Source organism: Carcharhinus amblyrhynchos, chromosome 23, assembly GCF_965287045.1.
Source record: "Carcharhinus amblyrhynchos chromosome 23, sCarAmb.v2.hapA, whole genome shotgun sequence".
Lineage (NCBI taxonomy): Eukaryota > Metazoa > Chordata > Chondrichthyes > Carcharhiniformes > Carcharhinidae > Carcharhinus > Carcharhinus amblyrhynchos.
In genome coordinates, this window is record NC_137346.1 from 19,428,919 (window position 1) to 19,443,895 (window position 14,977).

Consider the following 14,977-nt stretch of genomic DNA (forward strand, 5'->3'; position numbering starts at 1 on the left):
AATTCTAGCCTAACGATGTCATCTGCATTCCGGATTTTGTTGAAGGAATTGTTAGGAACTAACAGCTGCTACTGGCATTACTTTCATAAATTGCTGGAAAGCAAGAAAGTTACTTTGAACTTGTCATAGTATCACTTCTGAACAAAATTAGATATATACTGTTTGCTGTTAGTTGAGCAGAAGCAACTATTTTAAAGCTGAATTTCTGCTAAAGTTGTAGTATGAGTGCAAAACAAACCTGAGGAGGAAGCCAAATTCTTCTTTACTGTGGAGTCAAGTCTGCTCCAGTTGTTTAAAGTACAACTTCTAGGTATTTCCTCGAAGTAAAACCATTGCATTGATGCTACGGTTTTAAATGCAGCATAAAAATGTAATTTTCAATTGTATGAATGGATGTATAATAAACATTTTTCTCCCATTTGTTTCATAGCCCTCCTCTGTATCGCCGGCACATCTCTGTTATTAACTCTGATGATGACATGGACAATATTGAAGATTCCTTGAAGTCCAGGTTGTCAACCAAACGACTGCTAAGCAACAGTGACAGTGACACCAAAATTGTGGAATCAAATGCATAGCAACAAGTGTGTTCTCATAGGCAGGTTCAAACTAACTGAAAAAGCTCAGCAAGTAAGATTTGAATTTCTTGAGACAATACTGCAGTGTTGGGTCACAGTTTAAAAAAAATTGCAAACTGGATGAATGAAATACATGGAGTTCTAGATGTTTTATTATGTTGGTAATAGTTTTGCATGGTAAACTGCATTAACTTGAAATTTAAATTTTAACTTCTAAGCATACTATGATTGGTATTCCTTACAAGTATGGAATCTGCTGTTTTCGACTAAATAGTTTGAAACCCTGTAATATATAAGGGTTTTTGTTTTTCTATTGCAATGGCTGAATTTTCTTACCCATACCTGCTTTCGAAACTTAATTCAAACTTGTCATCTCTGGTTGAGACCTAAGGCTGCCATTGAGCTTTTCATGCAGTTATTTTTACCTGAGCCAAAGAATAGTTTTTTATTTAGCTGTTGTAGACTGGAAACATTGACTCAAATAATAGCAAAATAACAGAACTCTTTGGCTTAAAACTTTTTCTCCTATGATGTGTGTGTGCATATGTTAATACTTTTTTGAAAATAAATGAATTTGGTGGTGTTGGTAGTTTGCTAATGCCTATACTCTTACACATTCTGTTTATCTTGTATTTTGAAACTCAAAACCATAAGATGCAGTTAATCACTTCCTACAACACCCACGGAAACACAGTTCATGGACAGTTGTATATTTAATCTTCCGTAGTCAAGATTAATATTCCAAAGGGACAGAAAACTAATTAGGAAGGGGATATTGGGAAAAGATGGGCCTTTTGAAAGTAATTGTTAAGTTCCTTTTAATGTATAGATTTTCTATTTATGTTCTTTGCTTTTCACTATTCTGCTTAGTTATTCACTGGAAGAAGTGATGCACAATGTCATAAACATCAAAGAACCTGCATATTTTAGTCTCAATTAAATCATAGTGCAAATCAGAACAAATATGATGGATTCATATGTCTGCTCATGATGATGGTATGGAAATAATTTGGGGGAAAAAGCAGATTCTGTAAATTCAAATGGCTGTGGTTTTAGATATCTAATCACTTTTTTCTTTAAAGGATGGCAGGTCATTCCTTCACAATTGTTGTCTTTAGTACAAAATCAATCCTTGTAGTATTATTGTTTATCAATCAATAATAGTGACCACTGAAATCAAGGCTGGAATTTTAAAAAATTATTACAAACACTATTTTCATGTATTATATGCAACATCACTTTTTTTAAGTTAGATGGATTGGAATATTAAGATGTTCTTTCATAAAGCCAGCACAAATCCTGTTCTGAGAGTTTTCCTTGAATGCTCAGTGACTCCATTATGCCATAAGTGTTGGATGTGAAGTTTTATGAAGACCTATTCTTCAGTATATCACTGTGCACTTTCCAAGAATGCAGACTATGTACACCTTTAGTCAGTACAGATAATTGCAAACAGATTGCAGTGCTGCAAGGTTTATTAATATTTGTACTGTTATATTATTAAAATGGTACTGTTTTATTCATTTAGTCATTACGTAGCACTGATGTATAAAGTTCTGCAGTTAATTTCCAAATTGGATTATTGCAATACCAAGAGTTCCGTAGCTTCAAAGATTTCTTATAGTTTAAAGGAAACTGATTTACCAGATGAGCAAATGTGTAAGATGAGGATGGATATAAATTGCTTTGGAAGATTGCAAACTTGGGAAAATCATAATGTCCTCTATTAAGTGTATTTTTTGGTGACTATTTATGTGGCAAAATAAACTTGTTGGTTGTCTTACAATTGAGTTCACAAACTAGCTTCGTTATTCTGTACTACAGTTTCATAAACAAAGGAAAATAACTTCAATATTGTTTTCACACAATGCACAGATGTATTTTCCTCTTCATTTACATTGTCCTTTTCTTGTTGGCTTTCTTATGTCAACTTAACTCATGAAGCAATGATGATTCATTTGTTACTTGTAAATGTAGCTTGTATTTGCAGTGCGTTGTGTTGAAAGAGTGACCTTGAACTGAATTTGATGCTGAAGACCAATTGATTTATTGTGTGAAAGAATGGTTGAATATGTGGTGCTCAAACCTATTTTTCAATGGGTTGTTATTTTCAGATTGAAACAATTTGCTTTATAAATTTTCGAGAAATGACAGAAAATGCTTTGTTAGAAAAATGTTCTATAAATTTTATAAAATTTTCAAGAAAACATTTTTGGGCACAGATTTATGAAGTTCCAAGTTTAATTTGAATTATAAAATATATATAGTACTTGTATCAAAAGCTGACCTGTGTCTTCAAAGAAAATAATTAACTTGCATAAGAAATATGTTGATTAGGATTGTCTATTAATTTTTTAAATATTGTAAGATTACAACTGTTAATTAATATTCCTTATCAGTGCAATGGTTTCTATTACTTAATTGAAGATGCATACTTATGAATAGTGGGTTGTCCTCTGTACTTGGTAGTGATTAAAATTTGAAAAATTAAGCATGGTTGTTGGGGATCTGAAGAAGATTTATTTTGTGAAATAAGAATAATGGACTATATGACCAGTTCTTCATGGGTGACTTCAACCAAGATCCATCAATAACAATTGAGATAAGTGAAAATAACACTAAGCTGCATTAACCTTTGCTTTACAAGTTTTCATTAAATTCAGTGCAGTAAGTTTTTGCATTATTAAATGTCTTTTTACCTTTTGCCAGCTTTCTTCAAACATGGACAGTTGATGTAGACATTAGACATTTTCCCATCAAGTACAAGGTCAAACTGAGAAGCAATCTGATAATTTGTGATTGGCTTGAGTAGCTAGCATCCATCCATTACCTTTTCTTTTGCTTTACCCTCTCTGGGGAGGAGTGTAATGGCAATGTGGTTGGGGGAGTGGAGGGAGATGCCAAAGATATTAGCGCATTCATCAAAATAATCAGTAAGTCAGTTGTAATTTACCACCAACCAGCTGCTGTTCAGAGCTAATTCAGAGTTCTGTGAGCTTCTGAAGTGCTGAAGTCTGAAATGCAGGCTTCTCTGTAGACTTATTTCTTATTTATGGAATTCTCATGCAAATTTCCCAGAATAATTGTTTGGGAAAAGAATGATGCGCATTGATAAGCACTTTTTATTGAATCGTTCCAATGTTCCAGGATGTTAGAGGATGAGAGGGGGGATTTAGTGGTGGTAGATGAGGAAATCGCTGAGGCCTTAAATAAGTTTTCTGCCTCGGTCTTCACGGAGGAGGACGCGAATAGTTTGCCAGATATTAAAGATAGAAGGATGGTAGGAGTTGAGGGCCTGAATGCGATTACTGTCACTAGAGAGGTAGTGCTTGATCGACTAGTGGGTCTGATGGTGGACAAGTCCCCAGGACCAGATAGAATGCATCCCAGGGTTCTGAAGGAAATGGCAGAGGTGATAGTTGACGCCTTAGTGATTATTTACCAAACTTCGCTCGATTCCGGGGAAGTGCCAGAAGATTGGAAAACAGCTAATGTTACACCGCTGTTTAAAAAAGATAGCAGGCAAAAAGCAGGGAATTATAGGCTGGTTAGTTTAACATCTGTTGTTGGAAATATGCTGGAATCTGTCATCAAAGAAAAAATAGCGAGGCACCTAGAGAAGAATTGTTTGATAGAGCAGACACAGCACGGATTCGTTAAGGGGAAGTCGTGTTTGACAAATTTATTGGATTTCTGAGGATGTGACTTTCGGTGGATGTGGTGTGTCTCGATTTTTCAGAAGGCGTTTGATAAGGTGCCGCACAAAAGGTTGCTTCAGAAGGTTAGGGGGCATGGAGTTGGGGGTAAGGTGTTAGCGTGGATAGAGGATTGGTTGCCTAATAGGAGGCAGAGAGTTGGTATCAATGGGTGCTATTCTGATTGGCAGTTGGTGACTAGTGGAGTGCTGCAGGGATTGGTGCTGGGGCCTCAGCTATTTACCATTTATATAGATGATCTGGAGGAGGGAGCTGAGTGTAGGGTATCGAAATTTGCTAATAAAACAAAGATGAGTGGAAAAGCAAATTGTGTGGAGGGTGTGGAAAGTCTGCAGAGGGATCTAGATAGGCTGAGCGAGTGGGCAAGGACCTGGCAGTTGGAGTACAATGTTAGCAAGTGTGAGGTTATCTACTTTGGCAGGAATAATAGTAGGAGGGATTACTATTTAAAGGGCGAAAAGCTGCAGCATGCTACGGTGCAGAGGGACCTGGGGGTTCTTGTGCATGAGTCGCAAAAACCCAGTCTGCAGGTGCAGCAGGTGATCAAGAAGGCGAATGGGATGCTGGCCTTTATAGCGAGGGGGTAGAATATAAAAGCAGGGAGGTCTTGCTGCAACTGTACAGGGCACTGGTGAGGCCGCAGCTGGAGTACTGTGTGCAGTTTTGGTCGCTGCACTTGCGCAAGGATATTTTGGCCTTGGAGGGAGCGCAGAGGAGGTTCACTAGGCTGATACTGGAGTTGAGGGGGTTGGACTATGAAGAGAGACTAAATAGACTGGGTCTGTACTCGTTGGAGTTTAGAAGGATGAGGGGCGATCTTATAGAGACATATAAGATAATGAAAGGGATGGATAGGGTAGAGGTAGAGAGATTCTTCCTGCTCAGAAAGGACAGCGGGACTAGAGGGCACAGCCTCAAGATAAGCGGGGAGGTGGGGGGGGAGGGGGGGCAGTTTAGAACGGAGTTGAGGAGGAACTTCTTTATTCAAAGGGTGGTGAATCTCTGGAATTCTCTGCCTGTTGAAGTGGTGGAGGCTACCTCGCTAAATATATTTAAGACGCGAGTAGATAGGTTTTTGGTAGGTAGGGGAATTAAGGGTTATCGGGAGAAAGCGGGAAAGTAGAATTGAGCCACTTCAGATCAGCCATGATCTTATTGAATGGTGGGGCAGGCTCGAAGGGCTACTGCTCCTACTTATGTTCTTATGTTCCACACAAAGTATTGTTTATAAGCCATGCAGTAGCAATTTGTACCCAACAGCATCCCAGAAATAACAATGACTTAGACTGTTTAGTTCTGCTAATGACGTAGGACATTGGCCAGAATGCTGGGCGAACTCCCTTCTCTGACAAATACACCATAATATGGAGGTGCCGGCATTGGACTGGGGTAGGCATAGTAAGTGCCTACCCCACCTGATGAAGAGGCAGCACTCTGAAAGCTTGTTGTATCAAATAAACCTGTTGGATTTTAACCTCGTGTTGTGAGACTACTTGCTATTATAAATTTATGATTCACTTGAACTAACAGCCTGGGCCTTCATTTATCATCTCATCAATATGATAAAACCTCCAAGAATGCAGTATTCCCTGAACCCTACCCTGAAGCATTAGCCTGGTATATACATTAATATCCTGCTTGACTAAAAGCACCAGAGGACTTGAGACAGATTGCTTCTCTTGTTGTATCCTCCTCAATAGGCTTTGCTTTTCTCAATTTACCAACATAGAACATAACAGCCCTTCGGCCCCCAATGTTGCACCGACCAGTGGAACGAATCTTATGACCCTCCAACCTAAACTATTCCAATGTTATCCATATGCCTATCCACTGACCATTTGAACGCCCTTAAAGTTGGCATGTCCACAGCTGCTGCAGGCAGGGCATTCCACGCCCTTACTTTGAGGAAAGCACCTACCCCTGACATCCGTCCTATAATTACCACCCCTCAATTTAAAGCTATGTCCCCTCGTGTTAGCCATCACCATCTGAGGAAAAAGGCTCTCACTGTCCACCATACCTAACCCTCTGATCATCTTGTATGCCTCAATTAGGTCACCTCTTAACCTTCTTCTCTCTAACGAAAATAATCTGAAGCCCCTCAGCCTTTCCTCATAAGACCTTCCCACCATACTAGGCAACATCCTGGTAAACCTCCTCTGCACCTTTTCCAATGCTTCCACATCTTCCTTATAATGCAGCGACCAGAACTGTACGCAATACTCCAAGTGTGGCCACACTAAGAGTTTTGTACAGTCGCAACATGATCTCACAGCTCTGAAATTCAATCCCTCTACCAGTAAAAGCTTACACACTGTACGCCGCCTTAACAACTTTATCAACCTGGGTGCCAACTTTCAGGGATCTATGCATATGTACACTGAGATCTCTCTGCTTATTGACACTACCAAGAGTCCATCCTTTAGCCCTATATTCTGTACTCCTGTTACTCTTACCAAAGTGAATCACCTCACACTTTTTTGCATTAAACTCCATTTGCCACCTCTCAGCCCAGCTCTGCAGCTTATCTATGTCTCTGCAAACTGTAACATCCATCCTCGCTGTCTGCAACTCCTCCGACTTTGGTGTCTTCAGCAAATTTACTAACCCATCCTTCTACACCCTTAGCTAGGTCATTTATAAAAATGACAAACAGCAGTGGCCCCAAAACAGATCCCTGAGGCACACCACTTGTAACTGAACTCCAGGTTGAATATTTCCCATCAACTACCACCCTCTGCCTTCTAGCAGCTAGCCAATTCCTGATCCAAACTGCTAAATCACCCTCAATCCCATCATCCCATTGAAGCGGTGGAGGCTACCTCGCTGAATATATTTAAGTCATGGGTAGATAGGTTCATGATAGACAAGGGAATTAAGGGTTATGGGGAGAAAGTGGGAAAGTGGAACTGATCCACTTCAGGTCAGCCATGATCTTGTTGAATGGCGGGGCAGGCTCAAAGGGCTAGATGGCCTACTCCTGCTCCTATTTCTTATGTTCTTATGCATCTGCATTTTCTGCAGTAGCCTACCATGGGGAATCTTATCAAACACTTTGCTAAAATCCATATACACCACATCAACTGCCTTACCCTTATCCACCTCTTTGGTCACCTTTTTCAAAGAACTCTAAGGTTTGTGAGGCACGAGCTACCTTTCTCAAAACCAAGAAGACAGCAAGCCAGTTTTATCCCACCTACATTAAACTGTCCATCTGACAGCCATTCAAAATTCCTTCCTGAACTGCAGATGTTCAATTTTTGAGCAGAAAGTTGAGAGGGTGGAGGATATCTCGAGCTTTACTTAGAAGCTTCTCGATTCATTTTAGAGCAGCAGTAATTCTGATTCTGGAGTGACTAAATGCCGTGGTAAGGACAGGATCATTGATCGATTCCCACCGTGGAGGGTAGCATAGAAACACACCAAATCTTTGGCCTCAACCTCACTAATTATGCATGTTGTGGAGAGAAGTACAGCTATTTAGCTATAGTGTTCTTCATGCTCTCAAGAAAACCAGACAAAGATTCTTGGAGTTTTTAACAAGCTCATTATTATGAGCTATTGGTGCCAATGCTTCAACTAGTGGTTCATCAGGGAGGACTCCAATTCAAAGATTGTACAGTTATAGTTCAGATCCAGTTACAAGAAATTAGCATATATCAATCAAAGATGTATACTTGCACATAAGTTATCTATATCTGCTCAGAACTAACAATTAGGTTTACATCATGCATAACATAGCGGTCCAGTTATAACTTGGGCACGTCTACCTAATTGTAACATCACCAAGCACACATTTCTTTCTATTTATCTATTAACTTCCGGACATGGTTACGATAGCTATATGTCTAACCAATAGTATTTCAACCTTACATGTTCCATTGTTATGTGCAGCTGCACATAATTCAATACAGATCTTGTGTGTTTGCTTTGTCACAGGGAGCTTATGGTCCTTGATTCTTATCTGGGTCTGCTATAAGCGAGACCTGTGGTTTTTCTCATTGTTTTCCAATGTGACTGAGTTTAGCAGCTTGTGTGATTTTTAAACTTGTGTGATAATTAACTGTTTCATGCTGTATTTAGTACGGGGCAGGCCCGGACAGTGCATTGTCTGCCGACGTGCCTTTATTGGAAAGGCATCCAACGTCATTGATCCACTCTTGATGTAAGAAGGTGGACTTCCTGAAATTGAAGGTGGATCACCTGGAGCACTCAGACTACAAAGTGGGCCTACTGAGAACAAAGATGGATCACGAGGAATGTTCTGAGGCTGGAAGATGAAACCTTACCAGGCACCTAATCTGGAAGGCCCACCTATAAATGCACCCCTGACCCACTGCTCAGTTTGTGGGCAACCTCCATCCTGAATTCCAGCCTCAGGCACACAGCGTTGTTCCAAATGTGTTTTATGCAGGCACATTTTCCTGCTGCCATCATGGAGAATCTGGTGGGGGTGGAAGGGGAGTAGGGCCTTGATTAACATCCTGTCAACAGGATGCAAATGAGATTCACACTGGTCACTGGTGGGTCTTCCACCTCACCATGGAGGAGGGGCACCAGTGGAAGAACAAGTTGTAAATTCATGCAGCCTGAAACTGATTTCTGGGCCTCCTGCCATATTCTCTTGCTGTGCGCAGCATTGAACCTACTGGTGGGACTTGGGCAAATTCCATTGAGCATGACTTTTATAACTAATACACACACAAGCTGTCCTAGGTTGATTACCCTATCCACTTTTCATCCTTTTTAAGAGATGACTATGTTTGCAGAAAAGTGACAGATGAAGACACAACTTGATGGACCTTGTTTCCCATCCCTTAATTGACTTTGAAAAGCTGCTGATGAGCCATTACTTTTAAACCATGAATGATGTCCATATGGTGAAGGTGCTCGCACTGTGCTATTAGGATTTTACAGGATTTTGACCCAGATTTCTAATCTAATAACAACTTTGATACAAATGCCCTTGATATTGGGTGGGATACCCTGGTCTTCCCTCAGCATTTTTTTTTGGTGGCGGGAGGTGGCATGCTGTTTGCTGGTGGCGGTATCCTCTGGTTCCAGTGCTATCAATTAGAATTCCCATTGAAACCACCCCATGCCACTGGGAAACCCAGGACAAGGGATGCGCCACAGCTGGGACCGCAGAATGCCACTGGTGTGAATGGCCAGAGGCCAATGGCTCTGTATACCCAGGAATGGTCTATACTATAGAGATTAGATATAGAATGCTAGCATGAAAATGTAATTGTACCTGAGAAGAAACGGTTTGACCAGCTGTGGTGGGGCACAAAAGGAAGTTTAAATGTTGGGTCTTAAAATGACTTGTTGAATATGAGTGCTTGATCCTATTGTAAAGCTAGATTTTTCAGTTTGTAAATGCAAGCCAGTAAGGGAAAGTATGTTCTTTAGGGTAGCGAATGAAGGTCTTCAGCAATTCACTATTGTGCAATTTACACATAGCCAAAGATAAATAACCACTTGCTTAAGATATCCGAGTATTTCTATCTGCCCTTGTGCCATCATATATGGAGATGCCATTTTTAATCTGCATGTCAGAATTAATTTATATTCCTTGTGTATGTAACTTAAAATGAGCACAAACTCCAATTTCCCTTGTGGGGAATCTCAATGCTCCAGCAGCAACCCTGTCAAAAATGATTCTTTTTACTGTCGTTTTTGTGATTGCATAATTTACGTCTGTCATATTCCATTAATACGTAAAGTCCTAAATATATGTGTGTTACTTTTTCTTATTGCGACATGGGAAGGTTTAGACTTTAGCTGAAATGGATTATTTTGAAAGGTTGAAAATGTGATTTTTGTGTTGCGAGTTGCCCATTTTTAACTTTATTACCAAGGAAGAAACACAAGTCAAGATTTTTTTTATTCATAGAGACAAAACATCAGTCAATTTTTTTATTGCATGTAACCAAATTCAGTAGCATTAAAATATTGAGATAAATGGGGAGGGCCATAATAATAAAAAAAGATATTGGAGCAAATTTTCCCATTCTGCCTGCCATAGGAATTGTACTGGGGGGTGGGGGACAGACCATGAAAAGGTCTGTTGACCTCAAGTGAAATTTTCCAGTTTTGGGTGAGCGTAGCCAGAAAATCCTGCTGTATGTTTCTAATTTCCCAACCATATTATTTATGATGTGGATTGGATGCTGTTAAGTCGTGTCTGCGTGGGTTTCCTCCCACAGTCCAAAGATATGCAGGTTAGGTTGATTGGCCATCTTAGTGACCTGAGATGCATAGGTTAGTGGGATTAGTGAGTAAAATATGTAGGGATATGGGGATGGGGTCTGGGTGGGATTATGTTCGGTGCAGACTCAATGGGCTAAAGGGCCTCTTTCTGCGCTGTAGGGTTCTATGATTCTTGTGATGCATAATTCCAATTACAAACCTGGAATAGTTAATTTTTTTAAAAATGTATTCATGGGACATGGGTGTCACTGGCTGGTCTGCATTTATTGCCTATCCCTAGCTGCCCTTGAGAAGGTGGTGGTGAGCTGCTGCCTTGAATCGCTGCAGTCCATGTTCTGTGGGTTGACCCACAATGCCATTAGGGAGGGAATTCCAGGATTTTGACCCAGCAACTTCAAAGGAACAGCAATATCGTTCCAAGTTAGGATGGTGAGTGGTTTGGAGGGGAACTTGCAGATGGTGGCGTTCCAATATATCTAATGCCATTGTCCTTCTAGATGGAAGTGGTCATGGGGGTTGGAAGGTGTTGTCTAAGGATCTTTGGTGAATTTCTGCAGTGCATTTTGTAGATGGTATACGCTGCTGCTGCTAAGCATCAGTGGTGGAGGGAGTGGATGTTTGTAGATATGGTGCCAATCAAATGGGCTGCTTTGTCCTGGATGTTGTCAAGCTTCTTGGAGCTGTACCCATCCAGGCAAGTGGAGAGAATTCCATCACATTCTGGACTTGTACCTTGTGATTGGTGAATAGGCTTTGGGAAATCAGGAAGTAAGTTACTCGCCACAGTATCCCTAGCCTCTGACCTGCTCTTGTAGCTACTGTTTATGTGGCAAGTCCAGTTGACTTTCTGGTCAATGGTAACCGCAAGAATGTTGACAGTGGGGGATTTGGTGATGATAACACCATTGAATGTCAAGAGGTGATGGTTAGATTATCACTTATTGATGATGGTCATTGCCATTTGTGTGGTATGAATGTTACTTGCCACTTGTCAGCCCAAGCCTGGATATCATCCAGATATTGTTGCATTTGAACATGAACTGCTTCAGTACTGAGGAGTCATAAATGGTGCTGAACGTTGTCAAATCATTGGCGAACATTCCCATTTCTGACCTCATGGTAGAGTGAAGTTCATTAATGAACCAGCTGAAGATGGTTGAGCCTAGGTCAACTACCCTGAGGGACCCCTGCAGAGATAAAAACAACAAAGAACAACCCAGCACGGGAAACAGGCCCTTTGGCCCAACGAGCCCGCGCCGCCACATCACCCTACACCTATTCTACCTCGAGATGTCCTAGAGCTAAGATGATTGACCCTCCACAATCACAACTATCTTCCTATCTAGCAGATATGACTCCAATTAGTAGAGTGCTTTCCCCCTGACATCCATTGATTCTTATTTTACTAGGGACCCTTGATACCGCACTCGGTTGTTGTCGCTCTCACCTCACCTCTGGAATTCAGTTCTTTCATCCATGTTTGAACCAAGGCTATAATAGCTCAGGAACTGAGTGGGAGGGGTCTTAATGCTCAAGGGGTGAGGGAAGGTGTGCACTGATCGATCTGGACACCCTCGCAAAACAGTGCCCGAGCACTCAGGCTAGGTTCACCGGTATGTTTAGGCCCCCTCCCCGCCTCCCTCCCAATACCAGCACAAAACTCCCAACCCCAAAAAAGTGACTTGAGCATGAGAGGATGGTGGTGCATTGCAGAGCGTGCCTAAGAGATCAGCACAGATTGCCCCATTATTCTGGCTGTTGTGGCACTTAGAAATTTTTTGGGGAGAGTTCCGCCCCGGTTGTTTGGGAGCATCACAGCCTTAGTGTGAGCCTGGCAGTGGCTGAGGGAGAGACTTGAGGTAATACAAATATTTAATAAATTAGCTTCAAATAGTTATTATTTCCACATTCGCAATATACATGTGATTAAGTTATTGTGGCATAACAGCTTGTATTTTCCAATTATGAATCAGTGGTTTGCAAATATAATTGCATTTGGAAATTTTGTGCTTTAACCTTTCATTCATCTGAATTACCTCCATCTAGTTGCATCCTAAAATTAGAATATGTTTTATCTTTGAATGTTTGAATTATTTTTTAAGATGAATTTTGTCCATAATTGTTTGCTGGGAATTTGTGTGTCTTTCACACCCAACATCAGCATCAAGCCAGGTCAGCATAACTCCTACTGTATGCAAAGTAAATGGGTGCGAGCTTCACCACTTCAATATTTTTGAATTCCAACCTTATTTGCGCTTGGATACAATTTCATTTTGCACTCCCCTTGATGCTAGGTACAAAAGCATCTGTATTTTAGTGCAGAGTTCTTTCATCAAATTGGAAATTAACTGAAGCTACTAAAATATTTTGTGATTCTTGCAACCGACAGACATGTATGCTATCAAGGCAAATTTCAGAGGGACACTCTTATTTCATGTTTGCCATTTTACTCTTGTCATTACATACAACGGACGTGGTTTTACTGGGCTGTTCATTGCTACATTCTCACTGCAGCAAAGTCGGAGAATTTGGCACTTGGCCAAATCACTTCAGCGGGATGGGAAAATTCTGCCGGTGTGAACAGCCATATAATTCCAGCCTACGTGCTTTTGAAATCTTACCTTGATCCCCATTGAGCAAATGTTAGGCCATCTCACATTTTGCAGACTATCACTTGAAGCCAGTCATTTAGGATTATAGACCAAAGCGTACAACACTAGTGAGAATTCTGCCCTTTAGTCCAAACCAGCCATACATACTACACTGTGGGACAAAAAGCTACCCGAATGGCTGGTTCTTTTTCTCCCAAAGGTTGTAGCTGCACATGCCAGCTCTGTTTGATTTACCCAACCAATTCTCAAGAAGGTGAAAACTCTGGATTCATGGGGAATGTTGCCTTGCTAAGCCCCTTTGAAACATGCATTGCCTATTGCTAGCCAGAATTATAAGATGAAGTAAGCAAAATTTAGTTCACTTGTGCTGAGTTACATTATGGAACTGTGGGATAAGTTGATGAATACGAAACTGGATTATAGCTACATGTCCTGTGCAGTGACTTGAAATAATTGTTAGTATGTCAGGCTGGGAAGTACTGTGGAGTGCACATATAAATCATCTGAAGTGAAAATATTGAGTTTGAGCTCTACTTTGCCAGGAGTTGTGGGGGGGTGGGGTGGCAGCGGGAGGAGGAGGAGACACAACTCAAAACTAACTGTCCAAATCAACACAATTATATCTAATGGAATCAAATGAAATATAAAAAAAGTTGAATTCAGGCTAAGAACTAGAAAAAATTGGGGCAATTTTAACCTCTCCTGGTTTTATGTATAGTTTCCAAAAATGGGCAAAAGCTCTAAGTCATAACTTTAACATCATTAGAGCATCAGAATTAGTGAAATTCTCTGTGTGAAAACTTTCCCCCTCTCACTTTGAACCTGTGCCCCCTTGCAATTGACACTTGCACCCTGGGAAAAAGCCTCTGACTATCCACTCTGCCTATATCTCTCATAATTTTGTTGAGCTCTATCAGGTCTCTTCTCAGCTTCTGTCTTTCTGGTGAACACAATCCTAATTTATTCAACCTCTCCTCTTAGCCAATGCCCTCGAGACCAGGCAACATCCTGGTGAACCTTATTTGCACTCTCTCCAAAGCTCTTCATCCAGACACACGGAACAGCCATGGGGACCAAATTCGCACCTCAATATGCCAACATTTTCATGCACAGGTTCAAACAAGACCTCTTCACTGCACAGGACCTTCAACCGATAGTATACACTAGATACATCGATGACATTTTCTTCCTTTGGACTCATGATGAACAATCACTGAAACAACTGTGTGATCACATCAACAAGTTCCTCCCCACCATCAGATTCACGATGGACTACTCTCCAGAATCGGTTGCTTTCTTGGGGACACGCATCTCCATCAAGGACAGTCACCTCAGCGCTTCATCGTACTACAAGCCCACGGATAACCTCATGATGCTCCACTTCTCCAGCTTCCACCGAAACATCTTAAAGAAGCCATCTATGGACAAGCCCTCAGTATACATAGGATCTGTTCAGATGAGGATCGCAACAGGCACCTACAGACACTGAAAGACAGCCTCATAAGAACAGGATATGGTGCTCAACTCACTGATCGACAGTTCCGAAACTTCATAGTGAAAAACTGTGTGAAAACTTGCCCCTCTCACTTTGAACCTGTGCCCCCTTGCAATTGACACTTCCACCCTGGGAAAAAGCCTCTGAATATCCACTCTGCCTATATCTCTCATAAGAAGACTGACACAGGACACGGCGGACAGAGTATTCTTCATCATCCAGTACTTCCCCGGAACGGAGAAGCTACGACATCTTCTCCGGAGCCTTCAACATGCCATCGATGAAGACAAACATCTCGCCAAGGCCATCTCCACACCCCCACTTCTTGCCTTCAAACAACCACACAACCTCAAACAGACTATT

General features: G+C 41.1%; 1 protein-coding gene across 15 annotated transcripts in view; it reads left to right on the forward strand.

The window, feature by feature from the left end:
- Window positions 1-2,368, forward strand: part of myo18ab (myosin XVIIIA b) — a 233,272-nt gene extending 230,904 nt beyond the window's left edge. For 11 of the 15 annotated variants that reach the window (XM_080210774.1, XM_080210776.1, XM_080210775.1 and 8 more), the window contains one exon: window positions 431-520. Coding sequence is in view for 4 of the 15 variants with exons in the window: in XM_080210785.1 (XP_080066911.1) it covers window positions 431-578 (148 nt within the window). In the remaining 11 variants the exon portion in view is untranslated. Of the gene's footprint in view, window positions 1-430 lie in introns of all 15 variants that reach the window. The other 4 variants (XM_080210785.1, XM_080210786.1, XM_080210787.1 and 1 more) reach the window with 1 other exon arrangement.
- Window positions 2,369-14,977: the final 12,609 nt, after the last annotated feature.